General features: G+C 41.1%; 1 protein-coding gene and 1 pseudogene across 1 annotated transcript; both read right to left on the reverse strand.

Moving 5' to 3' along the window:
* Positions 1-3,655: 3,655 nt before the first annotated feature.
* Positions 3,656-5,999, reverse strand: LOC142985861 (uncharacterized; annotated as a pseudogene).
* A 5,729-nt stretch (positions 6,000-11,728) lies between these two features.
* LOC142985862 (uncharacterized) lies at positions 11,729-12,139 on the reverse strand. The gene has a single exon (XM_076134106.1). The coding sequence runs from the start codon at positions 12,137-12,139 to the stop codon at positions 11,729-11,731; it is 411 nt and encodes a 136-aa protein (XP_075990221.1).
* Between the last annotated feature and the right edge of the window lie 335 nt (positions 12,140-12,474).

The following is a 12,474-nucleotide window of genomic DNA, read 5'->3' on the forward strand; positions in this document are numbered from 1 at the left end:
TTTAAGCTTCTAAGTCTGCTAGAAGTACCTTAGACTTTTGATGATCGGTGAGTCAGTGAGTCAGTGAATCAGTGAGTGACAAAATTCAAAATTTTAGCAAGTTGTCATTCTTAAACTACTGGTTCAAATTGACTGAAATTTTAAATATACCGTGTTTATACAATGACTGATTAGTTGCTGAAAATCCAGGCTTCTTGTTTTATCCACAACGGAATTATAGGGGTGTCAAAAATAGCCCGAATTGCTTCGAGAAAAGTATGTTACGGCCGTGCCGCATTTTTTTTTTGCTCGACTTGCGGGGGCACTTCCGTGCCCCCAGATTCCGCTTTATTAAGAGGTCGGCTCGCGTAAGCTACCGGTAAATCATTTTTATTACATAATACGGAGCCAATAGCCACACTAGAAGCATCTGTGTGCAATATGAACTCATTGTTATCCTCAAAATCAGGATACTGCAAAATGGGTGGGTTGACCAAGGCTTGCTTTAACGATATAAATGCATTTTCGCATTCCTCATTCCAAAGAAACGTTGCACCTTTCCTACAAAGCCTATTCAAAGGTATTGTTATTTCTGCAAAATGCGGGATAAATTTTCGGTAATAATTTGCAAATGCTACTAAACGCTTAACTTCATTTTGTATTTTTCGGAGTGGGGTAACTTTGTATTACTCGAGTCTTTTCAGGGTCAGGTGAGACTCCTTTGGCAGACACAATATGGCCTAAATATAACAATTGCTTCTTTAAAAATTGTAATTTTTCAGGATTTATTTTTAAATTTACGCTTCTAAGTCGTTCCAAGATATCAATTAAGTTTTTATTATGAATATTTAAACTTCTACCTATACAGACCAGGTCATCTAAATATATTAGACACTTGTCATGGTTCAAACCTGACATTGCTACTGTCATTAAACGACTGAAAGCACTAGGGCTGATTTTTAAACCCATTGGAAGTCGTTTCATTTGGTATTGCTTATTTGTCGTAAAAGCAGTGTATTTTCTGCTCTCTGGGCTTAATTCTAACTGGAAATAACTTTGACTTAAATCTAAATGACTGAAATAAACCGCTCCTGATAAGGAATCCAGTATATCGGAGATATTAGGCAATGGAAATTTATCATCTATAATGCAACTATTTAATTTCCTATAATCAATAACAACACGCCACTTTTTATTGCCATTACTATCACTTTTCTTGGGCACCAGAAGAACTGGGCTGGACCATTCACTCCTACTCTCCTCTATGATATCATTACGTATCATTTCACTGATTTGCCTGTCAATCTCAATTTTTTGGGTTTTAGGCAACCTATAAGGCTTAGTGTATACTGGGCTAATATTTTCTTTTAAATGTATTGATTGTTTGTATGGCTAATCGTCAAAACATTCTGCTCGAAATCTAAAATACAACTATATTTACTTAAAAAAATCTTGCCCCAATATTCCATCCGTGCCTAACTACTGACAATGACGCACCGGTGTCAAGTAACCAACTGCGCGACTCATTAAAAACATTTAAAGTGACAGAGTTAATATTTTTACAATTAAAATACTCATGCCCGAAAAAACCAATTGTTATTTTCAGTTTCAGTTTCAGTACTATTGGAATTCTGTTGCAAACGCTCATTACTAACACTGGTATCGGCTATGTTCATTTGATGTTGCCGGGCAGGCCGCCGGTAACCTGTATGGCCACGAAAACTTGAGCGACCGCGATTATTAAACGAATTACCAAAGTTACGTGCATTACCCGAATTACTAGCATAACCACGACCGCGATTATTATTATTGTAACTGTTTGAATTGGAAAATACCCTAAACGCACCCCTGTTAAAATTATTATGGTGATTAAAACGCTGATAGCGGTTTGACTTACCTCTATGCTGCTGAAAACTCATCACTTGTTGTCCTCCTCCACTGAATAGCTGCTCATCCAACGCCCCTTGAACAGCGTCCTTCAACGAGCTATAATTCCTAGCTGCAATAATAGTACTAAGGCGACTATTACGCAGACCATCGGCAAATCTTTTTATCGCTATTCGCTCATTTATTGGCTTTAACGTTTGATACGCACTAGAATCTCCGTTGGCCTGAGTAATTGTCAAATCTACGAACAACTGTTCCAACTCCTTACCGTACTCTTCGATCCGTTCCTATCATTCTGTCTCGCGTATTGTAATTTGCTCTGGATCGTTGTATCGGATTTCCTAGGTAATAAAATGTTTTTCATATCACTGACTAAATCTGCAACAGATAAATAGCTATTATTCATGCGCAGCTTGGCGCTTTCCGACAACCGCGACTTTAAAACAAATTGCACCAATTGTTTTTTGCCACCATCATCAATCATAGTATCATACATTTCAATGTTCGAAATTAATCTTTTCGTGGTATTTTCATCACCCGTCATTATAGGTAACAAGGCAATTGCCGTTTTCAACTCAAATTTCTCCATTGTGCTAACCGTAACTTTGCTACTTTCGGAACACAGTTGAGTTATTTTTGTATACAATTTATTAATATTATCAAATAAATCTGTGAATAATTGGCTTTCACTCTGATCAATGTCTTTATTCTGCAACTGAATCAGAACTATTTCATGTATAGAACAAAATTGATTATACAAAATATTTGCCTCAGCAAGTTTTGTTTCCCTTACAGTAGGTGACCTTCTACTTGGACCTAACTTCGTTAGATACTCTTTAATATAGCTTAATTTACCATATATCTCATTAGCTTCACTCGCCATTACATAAAATAACTACCTATGAAATTATATGCATAACTACTATGCTAAAATAAAATTATTCAAATAAAAGGTAAGATTACATACCAAATATCGATACATGGGTCAAATGCGAGTAAATACGTGTATCATAGATTATATATTTGATTTAAACAAGAGAAGTACCTTAACGTTCATACCATTACTGCTAGACCGAACGATTACATTGTCCACTTTTCGTTGCCGCACACACACACACATTTATACACTTATATCTTCTCTGCACTATTAATACGCAATCTGCTCATACGGGGGAGGTGCCCCCAAGAGTTGAAGAAACGGGGTCACGTTGACGGCGAAACAAACTCATCGCTCTCCGGAGCTCGTGCTCACGGACACCTCTTTCAATCCACTTGCCGTGACATTTTCGGTAATACCGCATCAACCATATAACTCCTCCAACAATCAATATAATGCATATGGTTATCACAAAATAGGTCGATGTACTTATATGCTGCAGCACTTGTTCTGTTGTCGCCGAATTAGCAGCACCATTCTGTGCGATAATAACTTCTGGTTCCTTTGACTGCTGCTTACCCATCGCTATTGTTTAGCACACCGTTAAGAGTTGCCACAAACGAGTCACTAAGTAACGAAGTGTTTCTAAATAATGCCATTGTAATAAATCTAAATGTACTGCACAAATCACTTAGTTTATATTAACCACACCATATAGGGAACGCTCGGAACACGAGCCACTGGCAGGGTCGCCATATAAGGTTCTGAGTTTGGGTGGTCAAAGAAACGACTAGAGATCTTGATACATGATTTAATAATGCCAATAATACAGGGTTACATAGTCTTATATCTAGGAATGTCACATGACATCATCATCTTATAATGATACCTTACTTATTCCACTACACTTTACTAATACCTAGGCTTATGGTTATGGTGGGGGCGATGGGGAGAGTGCCAGTCGGAGTGCCTGGGCTCGCGGTGATGGTGATGGTGGTGATGACGGCGCTTGTCTCTCGAGTGAGGAGCAGGGTACACGTCCGACACTACTAGTTCCGAGCCGTCTTTGGGAGCTTCTCTGTCTCCATGTCTCTCTCCTGTTGTGGCCGTGCTTGGCCCCCGCGGCCTCGTGCAGCTCCTCCCACGCTTGGCGGTAGAACCTGTTCAGTCCACTCCTGGATTCCGAGGAGGAGGAGTCGAGGGAGCCGACGGTGTTGCAGTCAGGAGACACGTGGTGTCTGTAGCGCTTGCCGTCGTTGTGTTTCCTGCTCCTGACGAGTATGACAATGGTCGTGATGATGGCTATGAGGAAGACGAGGGCTTCGAAGGCGCCTAGTGCGACGACCGCTCCGATATTGAGTCTAGCACCGACTCGGTCGCGACGCTCGCCGTCCACTGACTGCGGCACGTTCACGCGGGGAGTCTGCTCTGCGCGGATGTTGTTGCCGCTACCGAGGATCTGGTTTTCCCTCGGATGGCTCGCCACCATAATATGCGGAATATGGCTTGTAGGTGACTCATGGTTGTCAGGCACGGACACCTTCCTCTCCGGAGGTCTTTCGTAGATCCTTGTGGTCGGCCGCTCCGTGGTCGTCTTCGGCTTCAGCCTGCGCGGTGGTTCAGCCGTCACGAAGGGTGTTGGTGAGGACAGTGGTCTGGGAGACGTGCGCAGTTTGGTGGGACCTGCGAGCACCAGGCGGGGCGTGGTCGGTGACACGAAGAGAGGAGGTGTGGTCGGCAGTGGAGGGGCACTGGTTGTCGTCGTTGTAGTGGTCGTGGGACGTTCTTCCACTGGCGAGCATATCGGCGCGGGTTTATCCCACAGACCGGAGGCAAGGCAAGCGATTCTTCTAGCTCCCTGCATCTTGTGACCCCTCAGGCAGACGTACTCGGCCACGGCACCAAACACCGACGCTTTGTGAGATAGCGAGACCCTTGCGTTCAACACTTGAGGCGGGTCTTCGCATTGAACCACATCACACCTAGGCGGTGGTCCATTCCACCGTTCATCAATGTCGCAGACCAGGCGGGACCTGCCCACCATCTCGTACCCTGCCTTGCAAGAGTACTGCACGTGGGAGAGGTAAGACACGGAGCCGTTGATCAGCCACGGAGCCGTTGATCAGCTCGTACGTGCCGTGGGGTATCTCTGCTGGGAAACCGCACTCTATGCGTTTACAAACAGGCGGGAACTCATCATAGAATTCGGTATCAAGACAAGTCCTGACGGTGGGTCCGACCAGCAGGTGACCATCGTCACACGAGTACTCCACCGAAGCGCCGACCTCGAAGCTGTCAGCCGATATCGTGGAGTTAGGAGGCTGCTCCGGACGACCGCAAGCCTTCGGCTGGTGTTGACATATATAGTTCAGTCTCGCTTGGCAGTCGGTGTCGGCCCAGAGCCAGCCCTTGCTGCCGTCGAAGCGGGCGCACTCCTCGCCGCCACTGGGCGCGTTCCAGAAAATTGTGCATTGCCGTTCACCCACTTCCAGTTGGCAGGGTCTCTGATGTCACGGACTGCTCCCATCCAGTACTGGCTGCTGCTGTCACTTCTGTGTCGTCGCCACAGCTTCCAGCTGATGAAGCCTTGCAGCGCGGGGTTGTTCTCATCCACCAACGTGCCTCCTCTCGACCGGCAGAAGCCCAGGGCATCCGTGAAGGAGGCCGGCTGCCGATCGTAGAAGATGTAGCATTTCCCGTTGTAAGTCGCCGTACTGCCGGGGGGCTGGTCACGGAATTGCGGGCATCTCTCAATGGGTAACGCCTGGTCGGTGTACACAAAGACTTCGCAGATCGAGAGTTGGCTTGGACTGGAAGCTTCCAAGTGCACGCTGACGAATGCTCCTGGCATCGGAGGGCATGGCAGGAAGAGAGGCTGGCCCTCTTCAAGGAAGCCGGTGTAACGGTTGCAAATGGGGTTGGTGCCGAGGTCGGGACGGTTGTTGCCGACGCGAACTACCACCACCGCTGGTGCAGTTTGGGTGGAGTTTTATACTCTTCTGGGGAGATTTTGAATAAAACAAGAATAGTAAAACGTGCTTTGTCGACCACAATTTGAAAACGACATTTTATGCGCATTTAGCCTTACAAAATCACCGAAAAGATACAAATTAACTAAAAAATTACTTTAATATAGGTAAAAATTAAATAAATGAACGACTTTTAAAACGTATGTTAGTATCACACGCCTTTAGTCAACTCCGTAAGTTCCGAAGTTAAGCGAAAGCAAAATTTCGTATTTATGACACTTACTCATGATCTGAAAAACGTTCATTTTAACTATTTCGGAGCGAATTACGTAAACTGCAGCCGAAGGTTCGAAAAAAAACCAAAGTTACTTATAATTAATTTAATAAAAAGAAAATTACAGTTACAATTATAGTGAAACCTATTCGATGCGAGAATATGGAATGACAATTTATTCATATTAATACATTAAAACTAATTTGCTAATTCGGCGATTGATTCCCAAACGTCATCGGGCTGCAGTTCTGCTGTGTCGGCGTTTCCGGCCTTAGATTGTATGTTTGCGGTAAATAAGTATATTCTTGCTGCGTCGTCGGTATTGGTTAGGGATCCGTACTTAACACCTCCATCCGCAGAACAGCAACTATTTTGTCATATTAAGAGAAAATGTTGCTGGGACCTCTTTGTGTTTCTTGGTCACTTCTTCATAAGTATGGATCTGGAGAGTTTGCTGATTTTCTTTGTTTCTTGAACAGAGATTCCAACATTTGTATTTGCGGCTTAGTATGAATATGATGATGGCGGCTGCACATATTACAATGGTATAGAGTGGTATCGTTGTATGATGTATGACAGACGACTGAGTCTCGTTTATTTGTACGGGTTTTTCAAGTATAACTTTATTCTGGATGCTGTGAAGTTCTTCTAGATTTATTGATCTGGATCCAATATGAGCAAAAACAGCTGTCTTGTTGAGATCTTCATAAGGAATCTTTGAGAGTTTTAGTGGTTGACCCTTTATCTCATTTCCGTCATTGACTATGGTGAATTCTGGAGTTTGTATGTAGCAATTCACAGGGATAGTAGCCAGATAACTTCCTTGCAGCGTATTGTAGTCTCTTCTGCCACACGTTAATTGTACTTTGGTAGGTTGTGGTAGGGAAAGTACATAATGCTGGTCGTCCATTTTCTCTATTGCTTCTTTAGATAGTATGATTTTGGTCAATTGGCAGCTGGTCCTTAGGTTTTGTCGGATGATGAGTTCCTGGATACAATCGGGATCTGTCCGGACTTGATGACTTATCTTCTTCTCACAGAGATACAGCCTTGGCCAGAAGTATTAGGCACCCCCAATAAAGTTACTACACACTTGTGCTATTTGAATAATGAATAAATATTCTATTGAAAATTGATCTTGGTGTCTTAAATCACTATTAAAAACAATGAGTGGCAAATTTTAGTGGTCGATTAACAACTGGTGCAACAATGACCAAATATCATAATTTCTTACAACTTTGTTTTTGATGTTTTGTCAGTCTGCATTTGAAAGTCTAAGCTTAAAGCTAGAACATTTGTGGTTTTGTTATTAAAGCGAGAAGAAATCTATTTGAAAATGCCAAAAACAAACGAAATTAGTTTTAAAAATCGTGTTGATTTCGAACTTTTCCATGAGCAAGGTAAGAATCAGACAGATATCGCGCAGTTGGTGAAATGTTCGTGGTGTTCAGTGCAATCAGCTATTAAACGATTCGCTGAGACTAGCATTCACACAAATAAACCAAGAACAGGCAGAAAACGAGTGCCTACTAGCCGTCAGAATAGGAAACTTATCTGTGGGTCTGTAAAATGCAGAAAAAAAACTTCTTTGAAGCTCGCTGCGGCTTTAACTGAAGAGATTGGAAACCCGATAAGCACTCGAACTGCAAGACAGAGGCTGGTAGAAGAAGGCTTAAAAGGTTGCAAAGCCAGGAAGCAGCCGTGGCTTTCAGGAGGCGACAAAAGAAAACGACTTGAGTGGGCTCTGAGACACCAACATTTCACGGAGGAGGATTGGACTAATGTGCTGTGGTGTGATGAATTCCAACTTGAGGTTAGTTTTACTAATTCAGTCTATAACACAATAACAACGATCAATGTAATGCTAGTCTGCAATCTTAAATGTTATAAGGGTTTCTAATGTGTGATTTTTTTTCTATTTTACAGGTATTTTAAACACCAGGTGTGGCGTTCGTGAGGCGACGCAGAGGTGAAGATTATCACCCAGATTGCGTAGTCCCAGGCATAAAACACGGCGCAGACAGTGTAATGATTTGGGGTTGAATGGCTGCTGATGGAGTCGGCCAAATGTTCAATTGCAAAACTCGCATAAAAAGTGAAAAGTACATTAATGTCCTGGAAACTGCTCTCGTACCTTCGTTTTGGGGTTTTTTTTGTGACACTAACCTAAATGGTGAAATTCCATCAAGGCAATGCTTTGTATCACAAGTCAGCCACCACATTGCGCTGGTTTACTGATAATTGTATTGATCCGTTGGAATGGTTTATCCAATCCCTGGACCTAAGCCCTATTAAGCATTTGTGATGTATTTTAAGAAGAAAAAATAACAGAACACTCGAAAACATCAAAAACTGCTTCAAAAAACGCGTTAGTGCAAAAATGGGATGCTTTTTCAACAAAGGATTGTACGAAACTTGTACGTAGTATGACCACAGAGATGCTGCTGTCATAAAATCAAAGGGTGACTCAACAAAGTATTGATGTTTTTATAATGTTCTAATGGAAATAAAGTACTTTAATCAATACAATTAGTTTTATTTCTCTGTAATCTTGAAATATGCAGTAATTTAAAGGGTGCCTAATACTTTTGGCCAAGGCTGTATATGCTGCTGTACTTCGGGCATTCAGCCTCTATGTACACGAATGATTTCTCGGTTGTTGCTATATAAGGAGTAGGAGGTATAAGGGCTAATTGATTTTCATTAGGGACAATGGATAATTTATATAAATCGTAAATATCATGTGAAACTATAGGGAAATTATAAACTATAACTATTCTTTTCTCAACAAAATATGAACCTGGCTTAATCAGATCATAGTACTCTCGTAACTCTAAATTTATTATTTGATCTTGGTTGTACAAAGATCTTAATTTACTAACCATAGATTTTAAGATTTCAATATCTATCATAGAGTGGTGTGTACTAGATGCATGTATAAACGCTAAAATATTCTCTATTCTAATTGTTTCTAACATAATATCTTCTACATTATTAGTTATTATACCTAAGGCTTGGGAAAACTTAATGAACCTTACTAAGTTATAATCTTTAAGGGCATCTCTCTCTAAGAGTAATTGTAAGGATGCGTTAATTTTTTCCTGATTTAATACTAATTGTTCTAGGACAGTGTTGTGTTGAGACATCCATTCTTTACATAAACTAATATGGTTATTGAATTCAGAAACTACCTTATTGTCGTTTTCCTGTAAAGTTCTAATGGCTTCATCGTACCTTACAGCGTCTTGATTGATTGATTACTGACCCTAAGCTATCTATCAGACCTCTTTTAACCCTTACAGGTTCCAGTGATTTCACGCGATCTAGTACCCTATTCAGTTTATTTGTAAGATAATCTATTTGATATTCAAAGATAGCGTATGTTCCTTTATCAAGTTTAGTCTTAAACGTCCCAAGTTGAATCTGTACAGAGTCTATTTTGTCTTCAATGTCTGTAAGCTGTATAAATTGTATAAAGGAATGGTAATGGGTTGTTAATCTGGTTGGTCCTAGTTTATATGGCAATAATCCTGGTCCGTCAGCTAATGTCTCAAGTCTTATGTCCTGAGGATGTGTCGCCGGTATTATCAGTAGTAGCAGACTCCTGTAACAATTGGTTCCCTTTAGGTACTCGCTTTAGACGCGATTTGGCAATAGGGCCGCGTTTTTTGGAGGTATAAATGTGGATTGGTAGATCGGCTAGAACTGTATCCTGCGTGTAGCGTGGCGCGACTTTCTGACGACTAGCTAGGGGATTTTTAATAAAAACTTGTTGCTGTGGTACGTATTCTACTTCAGGCTCACGGGATTTATTCCTATTTTCAATTAGAGCTGTACGATCAGAGAGAGAGGATGCGTTAATTAAATCATATACCCGTTTCATCTGTTCCCTATGATTCTGCGCGTACTGCTGTAAAATATGCTCAGTAAAGTCAATGTTAATTGGGTCTCTTGGGTCAAAATGTCCATTCAGTAAGTCGAACGGTCTGCACTTAGTAAAGCTATGGATAGAGCTGTTATAAGTTATAATGGCGTATGGTATGAGATTTACTACTGGTTCAGATTTATTTTGTAATTTAAGAATTCTTATATGTTCCAATAGTGTTGAATGAAAACGTTCTATGTTGCCATTATCATTTGGGCTATGGGGTAAAGTTTTATGATGGTCAATTTTATGAATACGCGTGAACTCGGAGAACAATTGGTTCGTAAATTCTGTGCCATTGTCAGTAATAATAATCATGGGCAGTCCATGGTGGGTGCAAAATTTTAAAAGTGCCTGAATTATACTTACTGCCGTACCGTCTCGTAAGTGGTATGCCTGACCGTATTTCGTAAAAACATCAATAAATGTTACATATTTTTCAGAATCAACCGTGAATAGGTCCATGTGAATAATCTCTAATGGTTTTGTAGCTGGTGGTACTATGTTAAAGTATGGCCTGATTGGATTCCTATCATATTTAGCCTGACCGCAGATGGTACATTCGTTAATAAATTTAGCAATCTGTTCTTTCATTTTTGGCCAGTAGTATTTTCGTGAAAGAGCTAGGTAACATTCGTTGATACCACGGTGATTAGTTTTACCATCGTGGTAGTGTTTAATGATATCTTGTTGTCGTAGGTATTCTTTAACATTCTCTAATTCAGTTTTAGTCAATACTAGTTTAAGGGAAGAGCTTTTGAACTTATCCTGTATAATAGGTATTATTGAGTACAAAGCTAAAGGTGGGTTTATCAGTAAGGCCGTCTTAACCTTAGGGTTAACATACTCTTTCACAGCGTTAATGATATCTGATTCTAAATTTGATTCTGAAACCTGAATTGCTGTTCTTATATAGCCCTCAAACGGTTTGACTACTATCGGCTTTCGTTTTATATCTCCAACTACGGTAATGTGAATTTGTCTATGAAACTTGTTAAGAGGCTCATCGGTAATAGGAACTTCTAAAATGGGGTGTTCGTTACTAGTATGTATGGTGTCAGTTGATGATTTTGTCAGGTTAGCTGGTATAACTATTTGATTGGAATCTTCTCTGGGGTGTTCATCGTTAGTATTGAAAATGTCAGTCGAGGAGTTGGCACGTTGGATTGATGGTTGTGAGGTGTTATTTATCATTGAAGCTAACTCTTTGATGCTGTCAATTACTGAGTTAATTTCGTCAGTCTCGTTGTTATGGATCTCTATGCGTGAAAGAGCGTCAGCGTTAGTGTTAAACTTTCCTTTCTTATAAATTACGGTAAAGTCATATTCACTGAGTTTAAGTCGCCATCTTGTCAGTCGTGAGTTCGGTTCTTTTAAGTTCATCATCCATTGCAACGGTCTATGGTCAGTTAATATTTTAAATTTTCTACCAAATAAATATGGTCTGAAATACTTCGTGGCCCACACAATGGCTAACAACTCCTTTTCAATTATGCTGTAATTTAATTCGCTGTCGTTTAGAGTGCGAGACGCGTAACAAACTGGTTTGTCAGACCCTATGGGTCCCTGAGATAACACTGCTCCAATAGCAACATTTGAGGCGTCTGTTGTAAGGTTAAATTCTCTATTAAAGTCGGGGTACTGAAGAATAGGATCATTAGTAAGCAATGTTTTACATTTATTAAAAGAATCTATATATTCGGGGCTATAATAATAATAATAATAATAACATTTATTTCAGACTTTGTCCATATTCTTGTTAGTAACAATGTTCTTAGTCTAATGTTAGTAAAAATACAAATACAAGTACACATAAGTCAGGCGCTTGCTCTCGTGTGGAGGCCTATCCAGTGTGCCAACAGTACCGAGTCCCAGCGGCCGGCACACGTCGTCAGCATGGTGCTGGGGCTGCTGCGCACCCGGGCTAGCATCGAGGCACAGCGCTTGCGTATGATCGCATGGAAGCCGTCCACGTTCGCCTCCGCGAACATGCCACTCGCGCTACAGTAGCGCGGCAGCCCCATCAACACCCTGAACGCATTATTATACTGTATACGCAGAGCGCTGTACGTCCCCTGCGTGTAATTGGCCCACAGACTGCACGTGTAGAAGGTCTGACAGAATGCCCTAAATAGTGTGACCTTCACTTGTTCAGTACAACGTGCGAATCTGCGAGCCAACATATTACAGCGGATACACAGCGCCCTACGTTCTCTCTCCATATCCATGTTGTCTTTAAGGTCTTCAGTGACCCAATGGCCCAGATACTTGACTATGAATTACTTTATTACCTTTCTTAAGACAAAGTGTAAGAGGCTTTGTAATACGTGCGAAATCTGGGATGAATTTTCGGTAATAACCGAGAAGGCCTAAAAATTGTTTTATTTCTTTTGGGGTGTTTGGTATAGGATACTTCTGGATGGCAGAAATTTTATCGGGATTGGGCATAATACCGTCCCTACTAATTATATGTCCAAGGTAGGCTGTTTCTAACTTAAGGAATTCCGATTTGTCCATCTGAATTTTGAAGTTAGATTCTCTAAGTCTTTGGAATACTCTTTCC

Source organism: Anticarsia gemmatalis, chromosome W (genome assembly GCF_050436995.1).
Source record: "Anticarsia gemmatalis isolate Benzon Research Colony breed Stoneville strain chromosome W, ilAntGemm2 primary, whole genome shotgun sequence".
NCBI lineage: Eukaryota > Metazoa > Arthropoda > Insecta > Lepidoptera > Erebidae > Anticarsia > Anticarsia gemmatalis.

Bases quoted from the DNA above. Each gene is read 5' to 3' on its own strand.
- LOC142985862 (XM_076134106.1), bottom strand. From the start codon at position 12,139: ATGGATATGGAGAGAGAACGTAGGGCGCTGTGTATCCGCTGTAATATG.